This window comes from Zootoca vivipara, chromosome 8 (genome assembly GCF_965207765.1).
Source record: "Zootoca vivipara chromosome 8, rZooViv2.hap1.1, whole genome shotgun sequence".
Classification (NCBI taxonomy): Eukaryota; Metazoa; Chordata; class Lepidosauria; order Squamata; family Lacertidae; genus Zootoca; species Zootoca vivipara.
The window spans coordinates 10,125,974-10,151,941 of record NC_142591.1 but is presented as its reverse complement, the minus strand read 5'-3'; the positions used below and the strand labels follow the sequence as shown (position 1 = coordinate 10,151,941).

General features: G+C 42.8%; 1 protein-coding gene across 1 annotated transcript in view; it reads left to right on the top strand.

Moving 5' to 3' along the window:
• The window catches only part of CTNNAL1 (catenin alpha like 1), a 46,486-nt gene that overhangs the window by 10,757 nt on the left and 9,761 nt on the right, over nt 1-25,968 (top strand). The window contains exons 2-11 of the mRNA XM_035124569.3: nt 5,503-5,692; nt 7,998-8,185; nt 8,803-8,922; nt 11,137-11,226; nt 11,701-11,871; nt 13,949-14,149; nt 15,182-15,268; nt 16,500-16,658; nt 17,972-18,064; nt 20,526-20,676. Coding sequence (XP_034980460.2) covers nt 5,503-5,692; nt 7,998-8,185; nt 8,803-8,922; nt 11,137-11,226; nt 11,701-11,871; nt 13,949-14,149; nt 15,182-15,268; nt 16,500-16,658; nt 17,972-18,064; nt 20,526-20,676 — 1,450 coding nt within the window. The remainder of the gene's footprint in view (nt 1-5,502; nt 5,693-7,997; nt 8,186-8,802; nt 8,923-11,136; nt 11,227-11,700; nt 11,872-13,948; nt 14,150-15,181; nt 15,269-16,499; nt 16,659-17,971; nt 18,065-20,525; nt 20,677-25,968) is intronic.

Below are 25,968 nucleotides of genomic sequence, written 5' to 3'. Positions count from 1 at the left end.
CTCAGAAGTATTTAATTCAGTGGGGCTGTGGTCTAAACCACTGAGCCTCGTGGGCTTGCCGATCGGAAGGTCTGTGGTTCAAATCCCCATGACGGGGCGATCTCCCGTTACTCTGTTCCAGCTCCTGCCAACCTAGCAGTTCGAAAGCACACCAGTGCAGGTAGATAAATAGGTTACTGCTGTGGCAGGAAGGTAAATGGCGTTTCTGTGTGCTCTGGTTTCCGTCACGGTGTTCCGTTGCACCAGAAGCGGTTTAGTCATGCTGGCCACATGACCCAGAAAGCTGTCTGGACAAACGCCGGCTGCCTCAGCCTGAAAGTGAGATGAGCGCCGCAACCCCATAGTCGCCTTTGACTGGACTTAACTGTCCAGGAGTCCTTGTCTTTTTCCTTTACCTTTGCTCCCGCAGAAAAGTGGGCATAGTGTTGCAGTCCAAGAGTCCTGTCAGAAATGTATCCTGGGTAGAACCACAACAACGCGTTACTTTTTAGCCGCATAAAATTAAAGCCTTCTAACCATTCTCCAGGACACAAGTATATCTTGTGGACTAGAAACTTCAGTATTTAAAAAAACCCCGATGTTTGCATTCCTAGAAATGTTGACTCCATAAACCACATGCTGCTTGCAGCTTATATAAGATCATGCAGAGGACACAGGAGGCGTAAAGATCATTGCAAAAAACAACAACCCTGAATTGGTCTGTAACGAATTTTAATAGCTTGCCTACTTGCTCTGAAACAAATGTTAACATGGCCTAAATAGATATTTGTTGCAAGGAATAAGCACTTTTTTATTTTTTTAAAATAAAACCCACAAAGTTCAGTAGATTTTTGGTCTTGGGCTTATTGCCAAAGAGAATTTCCTCCTTGTCCCTGTGATCTGGGTCAGGGGTATTGAATAACGTGAATATAAGTTAATTTGTGCCTGCACAGACTTGCCCACGCTTGAGAGGCAACCTAATTATTCTTGCTTGATTTCGGAAAGGTTCATTAAACCTTACCACGAACAAGATATCTCAGGGCAGCTGCTGTTGTCTCTGACACCTTCCTGGATTTCTTAAAGCCTTCAGTTCATCTTTATGGCTTCGTGCTTCCTGTGGTGACGGAAGGACACACAGTTCTGTATCCCCATGTCCACTCTCCCATACAATGTCATGAATGTTTGGTTGCTCCTCTCCCTTCTCTTTCTGCAATGTGAACACCAGCCACCAGCACTTGTCAACATTTGACCTATTAGCAGTGCTATTCCTCAGCATGTTTACTCAGAGGTCGGCCCCGTTGAGTTCAATGAGACTTACTCTCATTAAGAGTAAACCAAGAGCACAATCCATTGGGAAACTCTTCATTGGGAAGCAACACCATTGAAATCAATGGGAACAGAGCAGCACTGAATTCTTGGGCTGCCTCCATACATTTTATTAGTGTTTATACAGGAGAGAATTCCAGGGATTGAACTCTGAAGATCACAGTCTCCCCTCTTTCCTTATTTCCAGAAAGGAATTGGCTTCCCACAATTTACTTCAGTGTAAGTTCAACCAGCTTGTGTTTATGTGTGCAAAATAAAGCCAGCTACATTTTACTACAGGAATTGGCAACTGTTTTTTGGTCAGTGGGCACCTTTGGAGTTTGAGAAAGTGCCATTGGTGTGCACACTAGAATCATAGAATCATAGAGTTGGAAGAGACCACAAGGGCCATCCAGTCCAACCCCCTTCCATGCAGGAAACACCATCAAAGCATTCCTGACATATGCCTGTCAAGCCTCTGCTTAAAGACCTCCAAAGAAGGAGACTCCACCACACTCCTTGGCAGCAAATGCCACTGTCGAACAGCTCTTACTGTCGGGAAGTTCTTCCTAATGTTTAGGTGCAATCTTCTTTCTTGTAGTTTGAATCCATTGCTCCGTGTCCGCTTCTCTGGAGCAGCAGAAAACAACCGTTCTCCCTCCTCTATATGACACCCTTTAATATATTTGAACATGGCTATCATATCACCGCTTAACCTTCTCTTCTCCAGGCTAAACATACCCAGCTCCCCAAGCCGTTCCTCATAAGGCATCGTTTCCAGGCCTTTGACCATTTTGGTTGCCCTCCTCTGGATACTTTCCAGCTTGTCAGTATCCTTCTTGAACTGTGGTGCCCAGAACTGGACACAGTACTCCAGGTGAGGTCTGACCAGAGCGGAATACATGGGGACATGTGCTCAGAAGAAGCAAGCACAAACTGAACAGGAAGAGCAAACAGTCTCTCTTCATTGTGGGTTTTTGAAGGAACGTCTCTGAAACTCAAATTCCCAGCATGTTAACACGCTTGTCTCAGTGACGTCTCGCTGGCTCGGTCATGTCCACAGAATGGAAGATGGCAGGATCCCCAAGGGAAAGCAGGATTCTGGTGCCAGACCTGCTGGCAGACCGACTCTGTGTTACAAATAATAATAAATAATAAATTTTTATTTATGCCCCGCCCTCCCCAGTCAAAGCTGGGCTAAGGGCGGCGGACACAGTAAAATTACAATAGGACATAAAAGAAAAAAACAATTAAAGTACAGGTTAAGATGCAACTTAAGTTTAAAATTTTTAAAAATGCAGCCTCATTTTAAAATAGCCCAAATCAAAACCATAGGGAGGAAAAGTAAGGGTCAGACTGAGTCCAACCCAAAGGCCAGGCAGAACAACTCCGTCTTGCAGGCCCTGCGGAAAGATGTCAAATCCCGCCGGACCCTGGTCTCTTGTGACAGAGCGTTCCACCAAGTCGGGGCCAGTACTGAAAAGGTCCTGGCCCTAGTTGAGGCCAATCTAACCACCTTATGGCTTGGGATCTCCAGAATGTTGTTATTTGTGGACCTTAAGGTCCTCCGTGGGGCATACCAGGAGAGGCGGGCCTGTAGGTACGAGGGTCCTAAGGCGCATAGGGCTTTAAAGGTCAAAACCAGCACCTTAAATCTGATTCTGTACTCTACTGGGAGCTAGTGCAGCTGGTAAAGCACTGGATGAATGTGGTCCCGCGGCAGGGACCCCATAAGGAGCCTCGCCGCGGCATTCTGCACCCACTGGAGTTTCTGGCTCAGCTTCAAGGGCAGCCCTGCGTAGAGCGAATTACAATAATCAAGCCTGGAGGTGACCATCACATGGATCACTCTGGCCAGATCAGGGCGAGAAAGGTAAGGGACCAACTGCTTGATACAGCAGAGATGGAACAAAGATGTCTGCATACATGGCATGAAGGCTGGCAACATCAAACTTTGCTGTATGGGAATCCCTTGCAGACAATAGCAGTGCCTGGAGACAGGCAGTCTAGTTGTGTATCCATCGCAGTGACCAGAGGAGGAATGACTGCTGGGAGGAATGCAGAGAGAAGAAACGCCATGCTGCACCTGCAGAAGCAAAACCGGACACCTTCCTCTGCCCAAGCTGCAACAAAACATGTCTCTCCCATATCGGTCTCTACAACCACAGCAGGAGCTGCAATTATCCAAAAAATTTACTTTACCCCTCGAAGGTGCACTCTTCCATTGTCTCCTGAGACAGACCAATACCAACCTATTTACCAAGATCGTCCATGGGCACCATAGTTACTAGTGGGCAAAATGATGCCTGGACAAAATGATGCTCTGTTGGCAACCCCTGTTTTACTGTAAGGAAGTTTTGAACGTCTCTGTATTCATGCAAGCCCCAGCATTAAGGTAAAAAGCAACATTCATTTGCACAACAACTGATTGGGTGCAAGGCACCCCACTGCAATGTACCCATACAGCAATGAAATCTAATTTACAGTTAATATACATTTCTGATTTGCATTCTTCTGACAATGCAATGAATATTTTTGCCATGAGACTAGTGGTTATCCAAGGATAGCTGATCCCGTAAACATCATATGAGGTTCTACCACCATGTTGTCTCCTGCCAAAGAAAGAGGAGATTTATTTAGGAAAAACTTTTGCCCATTTATGATAGTATGCGCAACAAATAAGTTACTGGAAACAAAACAAAAAATGACACTGAAACATTGAGATAGAGATTATTAGAAACTGTTAATTCATGATCTGGAATTGTGTGAACTTTCTTTGGATTGCACCCACAAATGCTTTGCTTATACTTTTGTATTTGGTTTCTAACAGATAAAGTTATTTTAGCTTTCGGATAATGAACGTAACCCATGGGTGCAAATATAAACAGAGATCAGGTGTTTTTCTTGTTGCATTAAGCTAAAATATTGTGTTAGAAGGGTTCCAGTTATAGTTTTAATCCCAGGAGTGTAGCTCATGCAAATGTGTGATACCTACATGCAGACTGTAGCATACAAGAGTTGCGCAGCCCTCTTTTTCACTGTCTTGGGAAGCCACAATTGCCTACGACTCCCCAGAGTTTGTGTCACTTGCACACAAAATGTTTACACGTTATTTTAATAGGGGAAAGTGGTTGACACATGAAGTAGCCATTAGTTTTCAGGTGTAAAAAGCCACTGAATTGCTTTAATCATGATACAGTAAGCTCACACACCTTTAACTTGTGCACATTCAGCTTTACACGCTTGGCAAAAAATATCTTAAAATTTTTAAAAGGGAGTCAGAAAGAGAAGTGGGCACCTGGGAGAAAAGACTTTGGCAATCCCACTTGCTGTTGCACCCAATGTGTTTTGACCATACACAATTTAGGTGTGATCCCTGGAACGTAACCCCTGCATAGGTTGAGGGCTTCCTGTGCTTGAAAGACACATCATGTACATTCTGGAAGAATAGCTATGTTAGGCCCAGTTCATACATTTCCTGGGCCAACGGCTCCCTTCACAAGGAGGAATAAGTGTGTGCTCTCCCTCTGACACACACCTAATGTTAAGCGTCAAGTCTAAGTCGTGAAAACTGTGTGCATGTATGCCTGATCTTTTTTTGCGGGGTGGGGAGACATAATCTGAATTGGGCCTCCATATGGACCATCATCATCATGAGTTATATTACCTAGGCTCCCTTGCATCCTTGGCAAGGAGCTGTATCAGCATATGCACCTGTTCCCTGTGCCCTTGGCAATTGCTGGCTCTCTCTTGTCTTCCTTCGTGATTCTTGAGCGTCCCTGCGCTTGCGCCCTTGGCAACTCCTAGATGCACCCCTGGTGATGCTAAGCCAACTTGTGGTTTAGTGAAAATCTGTGGGCTCCCTAAAGAGCTGCTGGCAGTCAGTATAAGGCCACTTTCTAAGTTCCCAGAACATTTGTTGTGGCAGGGTCTGAAACCTTCATCAGATGATGATGATTAATTTGATTACTTAATCACCGTTCACTGTAACGTCCTAGGGTGGGTTGCAGTGATTTTAACAATACAATATTTAAAAACAGTTTAAAGCATTGCAGTCACACAGCTAGAGTGGGTCCTAAAATATATCTCTCTCAGGTAAATATAGTTTTTATGTTCCTTCCCCCCACTTTCTATTATTGTTTTGAGTTGAGCTTCTCAAGACATGCTGACACACAGTTTAATGGGCAATTTTAACTGATAAATGTTTTTTGCTTTCAGATAACCACCCTCATTAACCATAAGGATAAGCCAAAGAAGTCAGACAAGACTTTGAGAGCAGTCCAGCAAGTGGGCCAATCCGTAAAACTGGCTGTTGGGAGATTCGTCATGGTAGGCGAAGCTATAGCCAATGAAAACCAAGAGTTGAAAGAGGAAATGAAGGTTGCCTGCACTGAGGCAAAGCAAGCAGGTAAGTGGGTATCGGAGGCTTGCCATCATCTCTGCTGTGAGAACCCCAGAAAACTCTTCCTTCCTCCGGCTGCTAAAGATAGCTTGAGAGGTAGTGATTAAAGCCATTGGGCGTTGATTTGGCCTGCAAGGAAGAGTTGCAATTTAAATCTTTTTTAGTATTTGGAGCAGGGCTCATATCTCCCTACTGGGATTTCTTCTAGCTAGATGTCTACTTTTTTTGCTGAAATTGTACTAACTCCTTCTGTTGATTATTGGCATATAGCCAGTTGGGTAAAGTGAAGCATTAACCTGGAGAAATTGTGGGATGACCCAGCTCCTCAGGGATAATTCTTATGTGATTATGTAAAATAGAGACTGTGGTAATGATTGTGTTGGATCATTGGAGAATCTTCTGGAAGGAAGTCTCAGGTGTCTAGGCATCTAAATTGGGGGTGACTACATTTTGTACTCTCTAAATGATCATGTAGAAAGATGGTCAGTCAGAGAGTGAAGCAAAAAGTTTGCCAACCCCCCCCCCCCAAAAAAATCATGGCCCAGTGGTGTGGCTATAAAATGATCACAGGAGACCTCTGCTCACATAACAGCCTTGCAATAAACACCCCTTCCAATGAATTATTATTATTATTATTATTATTATTATTATTATTATTATTATTTGAATTTATTAGTCACTTGATCTTGCCCAGGGCAACCCAAAGCAACTTAGAACCAAACAAAGGTAAAGGTAAAGGGACCCCTGACCATTAGGTCCAGTTGTGACCGACTCTGGGGTTGCGCGCTCATCTCGCATTATTGGCCGAGGGAGCCGGCGTATAGCTTCCAGGTCATGTGGCCAGCATGACAAAGCCGCTTCTGGCAAACCAGAGCAGCACATGGAAACGCCGTTTACCTTCCCGCTGTAGCGGTTCCTATTTATCTACTTGCATTTTGACGTGCTTTCGAACTGCTAGGTTGGCAGGAGCTGGGACCGAGCAACGGGAGCTCACCCCGTCACAGGGATTCGAACCACCGACCTTCTGATCAGCAAGCCCTAGGCTCAGTGGTTTAACCACAGCGCCACCTGGGTCCTAGAACCAAACAAATAAGCAGACAAAAAACAAAGTTCCACATAGATAAATTAAAACCAAGAGGAAAAAGAAATACATTTAAAACACCCTGCCCACTTCTAAAAGCCCACAAGGCCAAGGCCTGGTGATGGAGGAAAGTTTTTGCCTGGCATGTTTCCAGAACCTGAGAAAATAATGGAGGAAACCCTAGTTTTATACTTTAAAACAATAGAAAAAGAAGGAGGCATTATTGTGCCTCACTTCATCAATAATGAAAACGAAACGGCACCTGACTCTTCCAAACAGCCCATGGATTTAAAAACTGATGCAGAATGCAGCTTTGCAAAAGAACTAGCTGCTCAGTTCCAGAGTTTTAAAATAGAATTGATGGAAACTTGGAAACAACCAGTTTAGCTCTAAGAAGTTTTTTTTTTAAACAAACATAGGCACTTGGGACTGAAGATATTGGAAAAGTGGTGTTAGAAGTAGAGTTGATACCTGACAGTACTGTCAAAAAATTGAAATGAGAGAAGCAAGTAATGAAATAGCAACTGTAGGAGGCAGAAAACCTAGTCTTCATCATGATGGAAGATGAAAATGAATGATGGGTTGAATTAGAAAACAGAGAAATACCTAGTCTCCCAATATAGATGCTTGCATTGTGGAAGCAAAAACTAAGAACACTTCCAATGACTTAAAAGGATTCATCTATCCACTGGTCAAACTGTGGAGAACGAGAAAAGAAAAAAAAATGTCGTCATTTGTTTCACCTTTTAAACCCCTTGCTTTTCACCCAGATCCACTTCTTCAGATACACTGTTCTTCAGATACACTGTGCTTAATCATCATCATTTGAGCATTGGAGTGATTTGGGAGTGGGCTGGGAATCATAGGGGATGGGGAGATTTGCATTTCCTTCGGCAGTTATTTTCCCTAGACCTTTGGCGCTGTTGATTTAAGATGGCATACATGCCTCAATACAGTCGTACCTTGGTTTTCAAACAGCCTAGTTCTCGAATGTTTTGACTCCCGAACAATCAAAACCTGGAAGTGACTGTTCCGGTTTTTGAACGTTCTTTTGGTAGCCGAATGTCCAATGGGGCTTCCATGCAGCCAATCAGAAGCCCCGCTTTGGAATGCAAACACTTTGGAAGTTGAACGGACTTCCGAAATGGATTCTGTTTGACTTCCAAGCTACGACTGTACTCAAAATAGTTCTGAATCTGTTTTAATTACTGTACTTTGCTTAATTTGTAGGTGAGACAATAGCACAGCTTACAGATGTAGCTACCATGGACCATCCAGAATCTGATGGCCAGATAACAATTTTCACGGACAAAACAGGAGTGGTAAAGGCTGCAAGACTGTTGCTTTCTTCAGTGACTAAAGTGTTGGTGTTGGCCGACAGAATAGTTATTAAGCAAATTATAACTTCTAGAAACAAGGTATTCAAGGTTTTCTGAATACGGGCACTTCATGCTTGCATGACTGAACGAACTGAGTGAGAATGTGGTTTCGTATAGGACTGATAGCATTCCATTTTATAGACTTGTCAAAGCTATGGTAAATGCTTTAAAATGCTGTTGATTTTAATGGAAGTTAGTTAAAATAAATTGGACCCAGGTGTACAGACGGTGACCGTTTTGCGCAGGGGTTCCGTTCCTGGTTCCCTCGTGCGTCAGCAAAGTGCGCTTTTTGCCTGTATTTAACTCATACTAGATTGTATCAATTATGTATTAGCTGTTTTTTGAGCAGCGATAATAACCACCCCCTTAATATGTAACTGCTACACAGCAAACCACAGAATTGGATTTCTTGGTGCTACAATGGGAATAAATGAACATAAATGACCAGATAGATTGGGAGTTGAGCTACATGTTGGAATCAAAAGGCGGGAGGAGACTTGCAATAGGAATAACTGACTTGAGTTGGGTGGCCAAATAATGTAAGAAAGAAAATTCTTGCGTCTAAAATGCAAAACTAAATGTTTCAGAGATTTTTCCCCCTTTACCAGTGATATTATAGATATGTCATTGATAGCTTTATTCAATATGTTTGGTAGGTCCTTGTAACAATGGAACAGCTAGAGAGAGTGAGTAGTTTTCAGGAATTCGTGCAAATATTCAGTCAGTTTGGAAATGAAATGGTGGAGTTTGCCCATCTAACTGGAGACCGACAAAACGTAAGTATTGCGAGAAAGCCTGTTGCCCTGTGCTTAAAAAAAAGTAAATAAATGAAGTGTTTTTAAGCAAAGTACTGTGTTTTCCCCCTGTCTGCTTCCATAGGAGAGGAACAGTCATCTGTTCTGCCACATTAAAAACTCAGCATATGAGCTTCATGTACCTACACACAGCTGTTTCCCTGCTCCCTTCATGCTGGAGGGACAACAAGCCAGGAAGCTGCAGTCAACCATAGCTTCCTGTTAGGTCCAAGCTGCCAGCAAAGGCATAGGGAAGCCATTAACCATAGTTTGCTGGGCAAGATGTAATGAGAAGCTATAGTTGACTGCAGCTTCCTGGCTTGCTTCCCCACTCGCCTGAAGGGAGGAGCGAAGCCGCAGTGTGCGGGTGGAGGAAGTTCATCCATACCTTAGCTTTCCAAGTGAAGATTTCATCATCTGAACACGGCCATTGAGTGTAGGCTACTTTGCAAAGATGGGCAATTTATTGGGTATCTTAAGGCATAAAGCTCTTTAGGAACATTGAGATTTCATTTGGCTGTCATTGGCTGAGAGCTAAATGCAGCCTTCACTAACTGGTGCCCTCCATCTGGGGCTGATGTGGGGTTGCAGTTCAAAATATTTGGTGGGCGCCAGGTTGGTGAAGCCTGCTAAGTGGAACTGTCAGCTTCATAAGCAGTATACCTCTGAATGGCAGGTGGGCGAGACAAATAGTTGGGGAAGGTAGTTTCTGCTTCCGTGTCCTGCATGCGTATATACTAGAGGCATCTGGCTTGATATTTTTAGAAACAGGATGTGGCCTGGATGGACCTTTGGATCTGATCTGGCAAAGGGGTTCATACATTCCTACAACCATTTTTGGCAAGGGATATCCGTGTATGAAGTAGACGACTTTAGAATGAGACAAGCTGGTGAACGAGCCTTGAAATGGGACGAGAGGTGTGAATCGCCCAGATCAAATAGATGTAAATGAAAACAGCCCCAGCGTACTCTAGGCGACCTTAATAAGGAAATCAAACTATTTGTGCTCCAATTACGGAGGGTGACTTTACATAATCAAAGAGCCATGTGGGTTTGTTTCCATTATCTGGATTCCATATTTGTCTTTGATTGCTGGTAATAGATCCCACATGGATTGCTAGTTCACAATAAACAGTGGAAGCCGCAACTTGGCAAGATTCCTATATCACGGTATCAGCCTAGCAGCCATTTCCTTCAACCACCCTGCCTCTTGATCAGCTTCCCTAGTACTCTTATTCCCTACCCTCAAACCCCACAGCATATAGCTTCTCCTGACCCCAAGGTTTGTGAATGTTGTTCGGCCTCTTCTGTATGATTATCCCCTTCTTAGGTCTTTTCCTTGCCCCATTTCCTGCAAGACACTTACTCCTTCCTTTGGGTCAAGGACGGCCCACTGCGTTTTTGCTACCTGAGGCAAAATCAGAAGGTTTCCCCCCACCCCACCCCCGCAGCATTGCTAAAATGGGGTTGTGTGGCTGTGGCGGTTTCCAGAGAGATCCCATAGAATGCAAAACAAGGCAGACAAATATGTGATGTTTTATATATTTCCTGCGTGAAAGAACATTTATGATTCAATGGAGATTGTGCATATCATGGTAGCTTGGAGATTTATACGGCAAAGGTACACATGCTATAACTGATACCGTATAGCAGGCATGTCCAACAGGTAGATTGTGATCTACCGGTAGATCACTGGACGTCTGTAGTAGATCATTGGTAGATCACTGGCTCCCCCCAAAGAAGCCCAACAACTTTGGCTCCCCTAAAAAATGCTCAACATTTTAACCCTTCACCCCCCAAAAAAAACAGGGCTTTCCTCCTGTCTCAGAAAAGCTCAACAACTCTGACCTGAACCCCTAAAAATGGGCCTTCCTCCTTCCAAAAAATAGCCCAGGAAACTAGTTCTGTGAGAGGGCTGGGGATCTCTAATACAGAATTAGCACTTCATCAAACTACAGTTCTCAGGGTGCTGGACTGGAGTGCCACAACAGTTAATCTATACTAAAAACTATGTAGGTTGGTAGTGTAGATATATCTGAAGCCTGCAAACAAGCCATAATGTTTAATTCCACCCGAATTTTACAGAAAAGCTGTCCAAATACCTCGTCGTGTCCTCTTCAATAAAAATTAGATAAGGAAGTAGCTAAGCTCTTTGATTGACTATCCAACAAGAGTGTTTTCATTTTCCTTCCTTAGGATCTGAAAGATGAAAAGAAAAAGGCCAAGATGGCAGCAGCAAGGGCTATTCTCGAGAAATGTACCATGATGCTTCTCACTGCTTCCAAGGTAACTTGTTTTCTCATGTGACATTAGCAAAGCAAAGACTTTGGGAGCCTTTTTACTGCAGCAGTACACAGAGGAGAAATTGACGGAAGCAACACCAGTCAACACATAGGGAGGCTAGAGGGTTTTCCAAAAGGCAGTGTTGACAAATGCAATAGCTGACTAATTGATGGGATTGATAAGCAGCCTTGGCTGTTTCGCTTGAGGGAAGGAGGCAGAAGCATAGAGAGATTCTTCCCTGCAGCAGAAGCTGATTTAGGGCGGTGCCTCTGGTTCCCCTGTACTGGGGGGGGGGCACAGGGTGCCACAAATTTTAAAGGTGTAGTGCATGTGCAGAATTGAAGGCGAGAGGCTGGAAGGTGCAGTATTTTGGCCTTGCACAGGGTGCTGCTGAAATTTGAAAGGCCAAAGTCTGCCCCTGCCTGCAGACTGCCACAGAGACGCCTGGATAACACTTTTTCAACCTTTATTTCCAAGACCTGTTTAAGACATCCTGACTGTGAATCAGCACGTGTAAACAAAGGAGCCGTGTTCCACAGGATGAGACTAGCTTTGGAGCAGGTAATAGAGATCGTAACAGACTCTCGACCCAGTGGAGAGAATGAACCAGGCCCAGTGAGCATCTATACTGGCATCAAGGAATTCAAGGTAAGGACAAAATAGTGGGGGTTTTGTTGTTGTTGTTTTGAGAGTGTGGGTTAAATCCCTAGATGGATACACATGAAAACCACCTTCTGTATACTTGGATTGAAAGGCGATATAAGATTCCTTTCCTCCAAGGGAAAACAGGAGGCACTCTTTCATGGAACCACAGTGGTACTAAGGGCCCTTTATATATTCGTGTAGAAGTAAAATGAATGCTGTTCAATTTCAAATACCAGATAACTGGCAGTAGGTGCCAGAGTTTTGTCTGCCTTTTGTGCAAAACAATTAAAAGAAAATTAACCCAAGAACACTGGTCAGTATTTAAGGTCCCCAGCCCTAATCTGCGGGTTGCCATTGGATTGAAATTTATTCTGATCCTGATTTGATTTTAGGATGTATTTTAATTGATTGCCTGATTTTAATGTGTTATACATTTGATGTTAGGGACCCAGGTGCGTTGTGGTTAAACCACTGAGCCTAGGGCTTGCTGATCAGAAGGTCAGCGGTTCGAATCCCTGTGACGGGGTGAGCTCCCGTTGCTTGGTCCCAGCTCCTGCCAACCTAGCAGTTCGAAAGCACGTCAAAATGCAAGTAGATAAATAGGAACCGCTACAGCGGGAAGGTAAACGGCGTTTCCATGTGCTGCTCTGGTTTGCCAGAAGCGGTTTTGTCATGCTGGCCACATGACCTGGAAGCTATACGCCGGCTCCCTCGGCCAATAATGCGAGATGAGCGCGCAACCCCAGAGTCTGTCATGACTGGACCTAATGGTCAGGGGTCCCTTTACCTTTACATTTGATGTTAGCCGCTCTGACCCCGGTTTTGGGCGGAGTATAATTATTATTATTATTATTATTATTATTATTATTATTATTATTATTATTATTATTAGTTTCTGCTGTGAACGATATTACTGAAGGTGTTCTAAGTTGATATAAAGACAAATCCAATTTGAGAGGCTTCTGTATATGGGGAATAAGAGAGCATCATACTATGCTCCTTTAAAATACAACATTGTAGGTGCTGCCCCACATGGCCACTGTATGGAGTAGGTGTTGCTGTGGTTTGGCCAATTTCCACCATTCAACCCATTTCCCCAGTTTTTTGGGGCGGATGGATAGCCAGTGCTACTTGTGGAGTTGCACATTGTTCATATGGCAGTGTTATGCACAGCTGTTAATGTTGAGTGTTGCATGTGTTCTATTAGTGTTGCATGTGGAGTCCAGGTATTCTTGGACTCCAGCTCCCATCAGCCACAGCTACCATGGCCAATGGTTAGGCACGATGGAAGTTGTAGCTCAACAAAATCTGAATGGCCACAGGCTCCTCACCCCTGTTCTTATTATCCCACTAAACTCTGCCACCCTTTGAAATTCATATCCCCACGGGGATTGGATGAAATATAGCCATGCATTCCTCATGTGTGACTTGTATTTCTTTCGTATATCTTCTTAGAAAAGTGTATTTTCATCCTGCTGCACTTACAGTTGAAGTAAACAAGTCATGTACATAATTATTATTATTTGCATTTTATCATTTTCCTCTTTTTCTTTTTTCCAAAAAGTAACCCATTGCAACTTACAAAGTCGTACAAAGATTAAAAGCAGTAGCCATAAAAGATTGCGGGTGCGCAGCAAAACATCCTGATGCCATGTGCATGATACTGCAATGTGCCAGGGGTGGAGACATGGGGGGGGGGCAAAGTTCCTCGGCCCCTAGGAGTTGGCGCATGTGAACCAGTTTAAAGCTACAACACAATAAAAACCTAAAAGCTCATTGATACATTAAAATGGCATCCTGCTCAGTAAAGGAGGGTTGATCCAGGTTGGTTTGTGTACATGTATATAAAACTACATTGTGGGAGATAATCAATGCAAAGATCCTGGATGCCACCTATAGATTCTTTAACGAAAGATCCCAAGCACTAGCTTAAGACAGGGATGAAATAAATAATTCTGGGCATTTAGAGCTTGCAGACTACTTGATTCACGGCTCGGTCTCTTAACCATTATGGTACACTTGTTAGTTTTCTATGATTTTTTTGAGGTGTCTTCATGGTTCTCCCCACCCTGTTTCTCAGAATAAGGTGGAAGGATTGCGGGAGAATCTTTACCTTCTGTCAAAGGAAAATCTTCGGGCAATGCTGCGTGTTGTCCTCGAGCACACAGAGGATTTTACTGATTCTGCTTATACTAGCCATGAGAATAGAGAGCGCATCTTGGAACTGTCCAAGCAAGGAAAGATGGAACTGGAGCAGCTGGTGTCAGCGTGGATGTATGCTGTAAGATTTTTTCTCCCCCCCCCCCCAGCATTGCGGGTTCATTTACGTTTGCTTGAAAAGAAATACACTTCAGGGGCAATTTGCAGAGAACAGCTTATTTGATAACCCTAATAGCATCCCATTGCAATATTGCAAACATCATAAGTTAACTCTAATCCTTGCCGTTGGTTTTTTAAAACGTCGTTTTGTTTATTTGTGTTTTGCAGTCGTTTACAAAACCATAACTGAAACCAGATATAAACACACACTAATAATTGGAGATGCACACACACACACACACACACACACACCACCACCACCACCACCACCACCACACATCTGACTGTTGGCTAATATAGAAAAATACACTTGTATTGGACATATTTATTTGTCCTTTGGAGTCTGATTATGCTTTCCATTAACATTGGCTTGGTGGACATATGGTTTGGGAGCACCCGATTTTGCAGCATGGCTGTAAGGGGGTGGGCTTACAGGAAACAGCCACCTTGAAGTTCTTGCATTGTAAATAGCTTTCGCAATAAAAGTACTAAACAGCCACCCCTCATCAAATCCAGCTCTTCGAATGGCTCAGACAACTGCGGAGGGACAGGAGACAGGAAGGAGGAAGTGAGCGGAGCGGGCCCCGGGCTCAGGCAGCATACAAGAGCCCTACCTGCAGCCTGTGATATCAGCAAGGAAGGAGGGGCCGGCAGAGAGTTCCAGCGGGGAAACAGCAGAGGGGTGTCCTTTCAAATTCACCCTGGAACTGAGGCAATCAGTGGCTCGCAAACGCGGGGGGGGGGGAGATTTGGGGTCCCCAAACTACTCTGCTGGGGGAGGAGCCGAAAAGCACCATTGGGAGAATCTGATAGTCCTTACTGCAAAGAAAAGTCTCACTTTGTTCTGGGAGCTTTAACTTCCAAATCAGTATGCAAAGGGCTGCACCTTTTACTTGCAAACCCATGTTTGAATTATGATTATGACAATGAATTGTTTGAACAACTGAATTGCCTAAAAACCCATCCTGCGGGATTGGGAATTGTTTCTCTCCAGCAAAGTCAGAGGAAAAAAGACGTCACGGAAGACCTGGAAGTAGCGATATTAAAAATGTGTCAATGTATGACCGAGCTTCAGAGAGAAGTAAGTGCAATTCAGTACAATCTGCAGTAAATTTCGAGAGCTTCTTGGGCTTTGATATGTGTACCTTTCTGAAAAATAAATCCTTGGCTCAGCACATAATCATGTGATGGTAGTCCCAACTAATTGAATCTGCCACTTGAGCCTTTTTTTATATTGCGAGGTTATCTTGAAGTAATTACCTGCATAGAAGCCTGCTAGCATGACCTGAATACAAGAACACACATTGCTAAATAATATTTTAGAATTCGGCCTAGCATGGCTTGGGTTCATTCTTCTTATGTAGTTTATTGCCCAGTGGATGCTCTGGGTTATGGCATTATTGAACCTAAGTGCCGGTCAGGGTGTTTCTAGGAGCCCCAGGTCAGCTGCTCTGAGCACACTTTAGGAAGGACAGTTAGACATACGTATGGAAAAATAAGACACATCAGTTTACAGTTAAACGCAACTACAGTGGTACCTCGGTTTATGAACACAATTGGTTCCGAAAGTCTGTTCATAAACTGAAGCGAACTTTGCCATTGAAAGTAATGGAAAGTGGATTAATCTGTTCCAGACAGGTCCGCGGAGTACTCAACCTGAAGCCTACTTAACCCAAAGCCTGGGTGTAATTGGTTCCGGAAGTCTGTTCATAAACTGAAGCGTTCATAAACTGAAGTGAACTTTCCCATTGAAAGTAATGGAAAGTGAATTAATCCATTCCAGATGGGTCTGCGGCATTCGTAAACCGAGGTGTTCATAAACCGAGGTTCCACTGTACCAGTAATGGAGGGAAGGTTGGGTGGAGATGCTTAAGTGACCTGGGAGGTGAGTTGCTGCTGCTTACTGGGAGGGATGGTTTGGTGGGGAAGGCAGCTCAGCACAAGTGCTTGGTGGAGGCAATCCAGTGTTCCAGTTGTTGTGTTGACACATGCTGCCCCAATGCACTGCTGCCTCACCCCTCAGCTTCTGGGTAGCCAGCAACAACTCATGGAGGTGGGGCGAACATCTCTGCCCCACCGCGCTCTGTGAGACTGATTGCAAATCTTTAATTCTTTTTTTGTGATGGGGAATTGGAAAAAGAATGATGCATAATGATGGAAGCTTTGTCCCTATCGCCCAGTCTTAATTTGCTCTGAATTGTTCACCACAGGCAATCTGGTGTTGTAACCTACTGGTTTGTGTTTTTGTTTGTTTGTTTGTTTGTTTCTTCTCCTTCTCCTCCTCCTCCCCCCCAAATATATTTATATCAAAGCTTCACAGCGCAGCAACATCTGTCGCAGCAGACGTGATAAAATACCATTCTGACCACCTCATTTTGAAAGCTCTGAAAATCTGCGGGACAGAAGGAAACATAGAGGCAGTTGCAGAACACAGCTGTAAGCTCTCTGAGCAGAAAGAACAGTTGATTGAAGTAAGTTGGCGTTGTTTTCATGAACATGTTCTAAAAGGCTTTAATATTAAGATTTAAAGCGGTCTTGAGTTTTTGTCAGTTTGGGGCACAGCTGTGAAATTTGTGCAGGTTCCGACTCCACACACATTCCCATGCCCACACCCCAGGGTTGACTAGGATCAGTTGACTAGGCTGTTAGGCCTTGCAGTACCACAGTTCTCAAGTCTGCTTGTTCTGTGCTTTGGCTGGACTCAGGGATGGGGGAGCACATTAACATAACATAGCACAGCATTTTTTAAAAAAGTAAGAGGAGCCTTGTTGTATTAGGCCAGTGGTTCTCCCCAACTTTTTTCTTTGAGCCACAGCATTAAGCCAGTGGCTCACCTTGTCCTCTATTCTGGTTTCACAGTGGCCACATGATTCAGGAAGCTGTCTGTGGACAAACGCCGGCTCCCTCGGCCTGAAAGCGAGACGAGCGCCGCAACCCCATAGTCTCCTTGGACTGGACTTAACTGTCCAGGGGGCCTTTACACATTCTGACAATGGAGGTAGAACGCACTCTGCTGGTAGCTGTTGCTGCCTTTTGTAATGCATATCAGAGTTGCAAATCATGTTCTTAGGGTATGTTCCTGGTCCAGATGTGGCTCCCCAGGAGGTACCACGTCTGTTACCACCCTTAGAGTTGAAAGGGGAAATCTTGTATGGGGCAACACACCTTGTAGGTGGGTCATCTTAGTTGGGGAGTGTGGTTTTTTTAATATGCTGCTTCTCTGCCTTGTTCTACAAAGTGGTCCTGTAATGACACTAGTTTCTGACCTCAGTGTATTATGGTTCTAGAATCAATGCTGTGCAAAATGACTGTGTGACCACTCCAGCCAAGCTTCCAGTGCTATTGATTTCGGTGGGAGCATCATAGAATTGTAGAGTTGGAAGGGTCATCTAGAACAACCTGCTGCGATGCAGGAATGCTAAGCATGTTCAGGAGCGAAGCTGGAATTGCATGCTGGATCTCTGTCAAATGTCTTAACGAGCAGGAGGAGGAGGGAGAGAATTGGAGGAGTCAGATAAGAGTAGCCCTTTGCCTGGCTACCCAACTGCACATTTGGACCAAGAAAGGTCTAGGAACCCAGAGTTCAGGAGACAAGTGATGGAGGGGCAGGGAAGTCAACCATTGCTCCTCTCCCCTCAGCTTTTTAGCCATTCAGCAGAGATCCAGGTTTCCACCAGCAGTTTCTGAATTCTAAAAGCTTTCATTTGGCACCAATATAATTTTACCTTGTCTTTCCATAACAATCCCATAATTGGTAGGTGGGTTTTCCCGCTTCGTTTCCTAGATATGTCATTTATTGAGGCATGTCTCCGGAACAGAGCCACTCGAAATTACTTGTCTACATGCAGAAGACACTTTTCACGTGACGGGGCCTCAGGTAGGTGTCAATTTTACCTTGCAGTGTTGAAAGAGATCCTTTCAAGGCAGACATGTACTTGCAGTATCTCATTTTGGACACACCCAGCATTGGAAACAGCACAGCTAGGAGGCATTGAACTGCTGTGCCATAAGCTTTGGGGTGATGACCACTAGCAACAGCTTAGCCTCTATCGCTGCTACATATTTTTTTTTTCCCTGTATCAAATTGATGAGTTCTGATATTACCTTTTAATCAGTCCACCTGCTCATCAGCCATTACACATTCAAGCTGATTTCCTTCATCTAACAGATCAAATTAAATGGATTTATATTAATGTGCATCAGTATTACTCCAAGTCTACATGGACTTTACAAATGGAGTCCAATTTAATATCTCTTCTTCTATTTCACTATCTCTTAGTTCCTTTCGTACAGTATGCCATATTTTTAAGCGGCATGCTTTGTGAAGGAGCCTAGCAGTGAGCACTTTTGCAGTTGTGAACAGATTCCACACCAGCTCTTGGCACTCTGAACTAGTGGTGTTAAATTATCAGGAATAATCCTTTGGATAATATTATTGAGAATATTCTCGATTAATGAGAACATTAGAGAATTTTCATTTAAAATAGGAGAATATTCATTTTAATGCATTGAAAATGATATACCAATTTTAATGCACTTTAAACCATTCTAAGGTGATAGTACCAGTAATTGTCATGTTAAGGTTTGGTATAAGGAAACTCAGTAGCTAAATCATATTTTATTCTTCCATTAGAACATGTACATGTAATAGGACAAGTCAAAAAATACAATTGGCATGTTAAGGTTTGATACAAGTAAATTCAGTAATAGGTTATCTTGTGCTTCTAATAGCTCTAACACTTAATAACTGTTTTGGTGACTAAAACATAGCTTGATGAACAAAATTATATGCATACATATAAAAAAGAACCCATTAACATTAAATATATTACCATTATATGATAATATATTTCAGTATGGCAGTCTCTGGTAAATGGCACCTTGTACCATTGAATGGCACTACAAAAACCAGTTACTGGCAGTAAATAAAAATATAGAAACATCAGCTGTTTAAATCAAGGCCACCTCACATGCTGTTACACATAATTGTAAAGGCCTAGGTATTTTAAGTGTATAAAGCATTAAAGCTACTTTCTGTAAAAAAGAAACCACACTGTATGGCCAAGGGTATAATTGCTAAGAAAAAGGTCACACCAAAAAAGGCTATTACATATACTGTAGTTGAAATACATACAAATGTTCATCAAATTAAATGCATAGGATTTTTAAAACTAAAAAAATAAAAATGTTTTCTGTAGCTCACAGTTCAGAACTGCCAATGGTGAATGACACAATGCCCAGTAATGTAACTGGATCAAAAAAAAATCATTATTCATTACTTAAACTGGCAGTATCACAGCTTGACTTACTGTTCACAATATTTTTTTTAAATGTGGGTTGTAAAACTGGTTGTTACATTAGAATTTACAGTTTGTGGAGAATATTCTCTGGATAATATTCTCACCTCACATCACTACTCTGAACACAGGACATCCTTTGCAAAGCACAACTCTTTCAGCACTGACCCAATCCCATTTTTATTAATCTAATTTGATTTTGCTGGGGTCAAGTACCAGTGGTATAACCCTTTGGAATGATTTTCTTCAATGTTATAGTAATTTTGCGGTTAACACCCACAGGGAATTCTCTCCACAGAGAGGAGAAGGATTATATACAGTACCCAAGGCTAGTTCCTGATTCACAGACTGTAGTTTATTGTTAATATCTGTACTGGACTATAGAGGAAGGCCAGAATTTAGACTTGCTCTGAACAAATGAGGCTACTTTACACCAATCAGACCATTGGCTCATATATCCTGATACTGCTTTCTGTCCAAAGTGTTGGCAAGTTGTGTTTGCTGCAAATCCTCTTGCTAAATTCTATGTGAATTCCATATTAGATGGATTTCATGAACATCTGAGTAGCAAAATTGCTTTGGGACAAAGGGGAATGTTCGTTTTAGGACCATTTTTAGTAACCAGTGTTCCACAGGTGCAGTATAGTTTATGTGGAACAACATCTGGGCTCACATCTGCAATACTGCACATCTGTGATGAGATAAAGCGCTTCTTACGGACATTCTACCAATTTCAGTGAACTTTTTTGCCTTTAATATGAATGTATTATGTAAATTAATAATAATCTGTGAAATTACCGTGATTAATTATATTAAGTGGTTTTTCTCAGTTCACTCAATTTAAGAAAGCTGTTTGTTCAGAACAGTTTTACACAATGTGCTCCCGATGAATGCCCTTAGTGTTTGCAAAGCTTTGCCAAGCAAATGCTACAGCGGCCCTTTTTTAAATACAAATGAGAGGCTGTTTATTCTTCGCCTCTGGGGGTGGATGCTGATTAGCAATTTCTGGTTACATGGCAAGATCTGCTTTGTTTCCTTCAGATAATTTCTGCTGCAGAAACCCTGACTTTGCATCCTTCCAGCAAGATTGCAAAAGAAAATCTGGATGTGTTCTGCGAAGCCTGGGAGTCACAGCTGACTGACATGTCCTTGCTCTTAAGAGAAATCAGTGATGTGTTTGAAGGAAGACGAGGTGAGAGAGCTGTTCTTAGATGCAGACAACCTACTGTCCTTAAATACAAGCTACCAACTTACAGCCCACGCGTATTCTGAGTACTCTGGCTGTTATGAAAGATGGGTTTGAGGATCTAAGTTGTATCCTTTATAAGGTCAACAAATGACAACTTGGAGTCACTTGACATTTTACGCAGCTCCATAGATACCCTTGTATTTGCTACCTTGCACATTGTAAAGCCTGCAGAGCAAATACGCAGCTCCAGAAGCAGCAGATACATGACATGGAGGCCCAGTTGGCAGAGCTTCTTGTCCACTGAGTGTTTAGAAACATGTAATTTACTATTGCATTTATTAGCCCAGCAAACTTTGGAGTACCCATGCTGCTGTGCTGGTTTGAAGTAGCTAAATAATAGCTCAGTCTAGATCAGTGGTTCCCAACAGGTGGTCCGGGGACCCCCAGGGGTCCGCGAGCTATGCCAGAGGGGTCCGCAAGATGCTATTAGAATAAAAAATATATTAAATATATTTCGTATGATAACAGATTTTTTGTTTTGGCCGTTTCCTGCATGAGCAGAGTCTAGCGCAAAACTAGAATTAGATAGAGGCAGTAGTTCTGCTGTATGCCGTTAGGTGGCGCTTTACAAACACTACTGTTTTGCAAAGAGGCAGCGCGCACATTCTACTAACGCTCACCTCCCCAAGATGCTTTGCGCGCGTCGGCTTCATTTGTGCGCTACTGCGCAGGTACCCTGTCTTCTCCATTCCCCTCCCTCCTCCCTGGACTCTTATAAAAAGACTCTTAATTTGGCTCTCACTTTTTAATTTTAGGATTAGGAATTAATGGGGGTCCTTGTCACAATAGCAGCTCGATGAGGGGTCCTCGAGAAAATTTTGTTGGGAACCCCTGGTCTAGATAGTCACTCTGAATCAGTCTGGTTTCCCCTTTTCAGGGAAATATTGGCTGTGCTAGCATGTAGCACTGAACCATGGTTTAGTCTTATGAGGACATGTTGCAGGGAGCCATGGTCTCAACATGCTCCCTGCTCCCCTTGTGTGGCTGGAAGGAGCAGCTTGAAAGCTTTTCATATCTGCTTTAGAGCTTTTTATGATGTCCATACATGGGGAAACTGCATTTAGTTTTAGCTATGGTGATGATGATGATGATGTTGGTGGTATATAAATACGTATGTTCATCTGAAGATCACAGGGTGGTTCACAACATAAATATACAAAATGAGAACACAATATATATAAAAACAGACCAATAACCCCTCTCCAAAGGCCTGGTTATAGAGAAACATTTTTGCCTGGCACCAAAAGATACATAACGGTTAGTGTAAGCAAGCCAGCTCCGAACCCATAGCTTATAAAGCTGACTTGCTTTCACTAAACATAGTTAACAAAATTTACGGTTTGGACAGAAGTGGAAACTGTTGGCCTCCTCCTTGCAGCTGCGCCAACAGGAAGCGGGTAGCACACAAATCTTAGGCTCGCTGCAGCTCATGCTCATAATTCTAGCCATGGTTTGGTGTTCACGTGCATGATTTTGAGATTGAACCTTTTGTAAATTCGGGGTTCCTTGAATCTGACAAGGAGCATTTCATAAGTCTGGTGCAATCATGCATGCACAGTTAATGCTTTAAAAGAAGTGAGTTCAAGCTTGGTACGTCAAGGAATCCGTTCTCTTTTGTTTGGACAACTGAGGAGCCCCTGCTCATCAGCCTTGGAGCTCCTGCACATTGCATAGGATTCTGGGGGATGTTCCTGGGTGCATTTTCATTTCTTGGGCCTAGTAGTTGCTCCCTGTAAATTGGGGGTATATTGTATGATGTACCCTGTAGTTTCTCCCGAGGCTGAGCTTTGCAAGGAAGGCTTTTTAAAGTAGCTTGTCCAATACTGAGCAGCTCTGATAAACCTTTCAAAGACCTCCCGGGTGGTTTAGTTTGAAAACCACTATTTTAGAGGGATAAACGTTATACAGTGAGAGTACTTTATAGGTTTTGCTTTTTATGGCGATGCAGCAATGACCTTTCAAGCATTAATTTCAGGAAATGCTTACTAATACAAAAGAATGGAAACATGGGGTTTGTTTTTTGGGGGGAGGGGGTTGTAAAGACGCCTTTCTTTCTGTCTGACCTAAACTGTCCAGTGTTCTTGCAAAAGAAACACCCTTTTATTTCTGTACTGTCTGCTCTCATTCTGCTCACTCCACAATGTAGTGAATGTAGCTATTTGATTTTTAAACTGCTATCCTTTCTGCTTGGATGGGATCTCTCTGATGACTCTTCGCAACTTTTGGCCTATTTTCTGTGGTGGGTAAGTCACCTGGTATTTGTATGGCATGTAGAAAAGAAACTGTGAAAGAGCAAATCTCTCTCTTAATGTCTTGCCCAAGGCATTGTGCAGTGTTATTTATCAAGAGGCTTCTCATTTCTAAGCATAATTTTAATTTTCTTCAGATAAGTTTAATTCCACCTTTTCAGTTTTATGGAGGGTTTCACCACCACCTCATTGAATTGTGCCACACTTCATTTTATAGAAATGTAGCATTTGGTGTATTGATTCAGTTGTGTGTTTTATGGAAAACTCAGGGCAAAGAAATTAGGTTTGATATTAGAGCAAAACCTGACATACAATGGTAGCTTTTACTGCAGAGTGCCAAAGGGGAAGTCTGTGTTTAGTCTTTTAAACTCCCCAGTTTCCTATTGCATTTCTGCTAGGAGGGCCAAGATCTACAAGTGTCCTAACCAGTGCTTTTTTGGGGGGGGGTGCATACCCCTAAACATTTTGTGAATCTTTGTACTGTACTTTTGTCCATTTACTGTATTTATTTTTCCTGATTTGAACTATAAAATGGTGATTTTCTTGAGTCAAAATGACAGTACCCCTAAACTTCTATACCTGTGAAGGTATAGGAACTGCGAAGTGTGGCTGGAAGCAAAAGCCATATGGAAACAGTTCACAGCAGGGGAGAAGATCCATCGTAGCTTCTGCTTCAATACTACATCAGCCATCACCCATCGTGACATATACAAGTAGGCTTCCTCCTAGTTTGCTGTAGGGCAGGATGCCTTAGCAGTTCTGTAGAAGAATTTCAGCAAGTGCAGCTTTTCTGCAGCGCTGCAATCTGCAGGACAAGTAGCTGCACCTGCCAAAATTATCCCCTTTGCGCAAAGAGCCCTATTCCGAAGCTCCCAGTTAAGTTCTCTATAGCAGAGCTCTCTTGCATCCTTAGCGTAATGATTAATCCTGTCCAGGCAGGAGGGCACTTTGATGTCCTGATTGGAAGTTTGGTTTGAAAGAAGAACTGTGCATTACGCCAATCTGGCTGGCTAGTGCTGCAAAACAGCCACTTGTCATTATGCATGCTTTGCTTGTTAACAATGGGAGCAGTTCCCCCCCCCCCCCCACCATCCTTCTTAAATCCGTATCTATTCCTGCTTGTTCCGTGGTGGGCCATTGGATCAAATAGATATTTACAAAAGAAAAAGAAATGCCAGCGTGGCTTGAGGAATATGAGTGAGTGCTCTTTGGATATGGCATAGTGAACAGGAGATTGTTTTCCTATTTCACCTGCTTTTTCCCTCATTTCTGTTCCTGAAGTATATTTTTAAAAGAACCAGAAGCACATTTCGAGACAAGCTTCTATTTTGTCCTTTTGCTGCCTTGGTTCCATCTAATGGAATCTAACATTGTAGCTCTGAAACTGTTGAAAGTCACCTCAAGGAGAACTACCGTAATCATAGTTTGCAAAGGCATTGCTAGATACTTAACACCCCTGATGATCTGTGTCTTTAGATGGAAGGAACTATTTCCAACTCATAGAATCAAATTTCTGTTGGAATTATTGACTCCTCATCAAATCCAGAGTAGTGTTTTCCCATGCCCTAATGCAATGGCTGCAATCCAGAGAGAGAATTGGCCATGTTGAGGTTCCATTGAAAACAGTGCGGAAAGTTAATATATTCATATTTACCGTCAGTTCCATTAATTTCAGTCTGAATCTTAATGCAACTAACCTTCTCTGGACTGAGGCTCAAAGTGTAAAGGGCAAGATGTTGCGCCTCCTAACTCTGCAGTGAGCACACACAAGAAAAATGTGACCAGTCAAATCCTGCCTCCCATGACTATAGAGACTATTTCATACTTTATGTGTTTTCTGTGGACAGAAACAGTTAACAAGCACAATTTTTGCTTAAAATTTGAAGTAGGTCTAAGTATTTGATTTGTCCCAGCTGACTAAGATGCACATTGCCCTAGAACAGGCATGGCCAAACTTGGCCCTCCAGCTGTTTTGGGACTACAATTCCCATCATCCCTGACCACTGGTCCTGTTAGCTAGGGATGGTGGGAGTTGTAGTCCAAAAACAGCTGGAGGGCCAAGTTTGGCCATGCCTGCCCTAGAAGAAGAGAATATCAGTTTTCTTTCTAAACCCAAAGCACACCTCTCCAGTTTAGGAGTGAGTAATGCCTAAATGCCCTTAAACTTTCCATATTGGTACAGTGTTGTTGCACTTTAAATTATATTGTATGAAATTGCCAATGGAATGTTTGCTATAATTTCATAGCAAGCTTAGAAAATATTACATACTATGCAGTTATATTTTTTTGTGCATTTATGAAATGGCCTAAATGTTTCCCGCAAGGAGAATGGGGGAGAGGGGTAGAAATCTAAACCAATTTGCAATATTTTGACTTTTCCTATCAGAGCAAAGTGATTACTTGGCATTCAAGGAAAATTTCAATGCAGAACTTTAACCTGGGGGTGATTTATGCCATTCCCCTCTTTTTTTGCAGGGTAATATAGAGTCGTGTGTGTGTGTCCCCATTTGGCAACATCCACAAGTTGTCACATGCTTAAAAGAAAATCCACACAACCAATTTATTATGTAAATATTGAGGGAGGAAAATTAGTCTGCAGCACTTCCATCTCACAAATTGTACAGGGACCTGGTTCAGCCAATCACAGATTATTGTGAATGAGCTGCATGAGATTTCATCTTGCTCATTCCCACTCCGCACATAGCATACGAGAGATGGAGAGAGAAAGCTTCTGTTTCCAGTTTAGGACAAACCACAGTTCTTTGATGTGTATAGGGGGCATACATGTGTATGTGTATGGGTTGTCATAGCCAGTTAATGCATACAAACTGCTTTCTAAAACCACAACTGGTCCTGGTTTGTTTTAACTAACTGCGGTTAGACCGTAATTTATGTTCAGCGACAGAGCAAAATATTTCACCCTATGGATTTATACAACATAAACTTCCTGGGTGTTTTCTGAATTCTTTTATCACAAAATTGATCC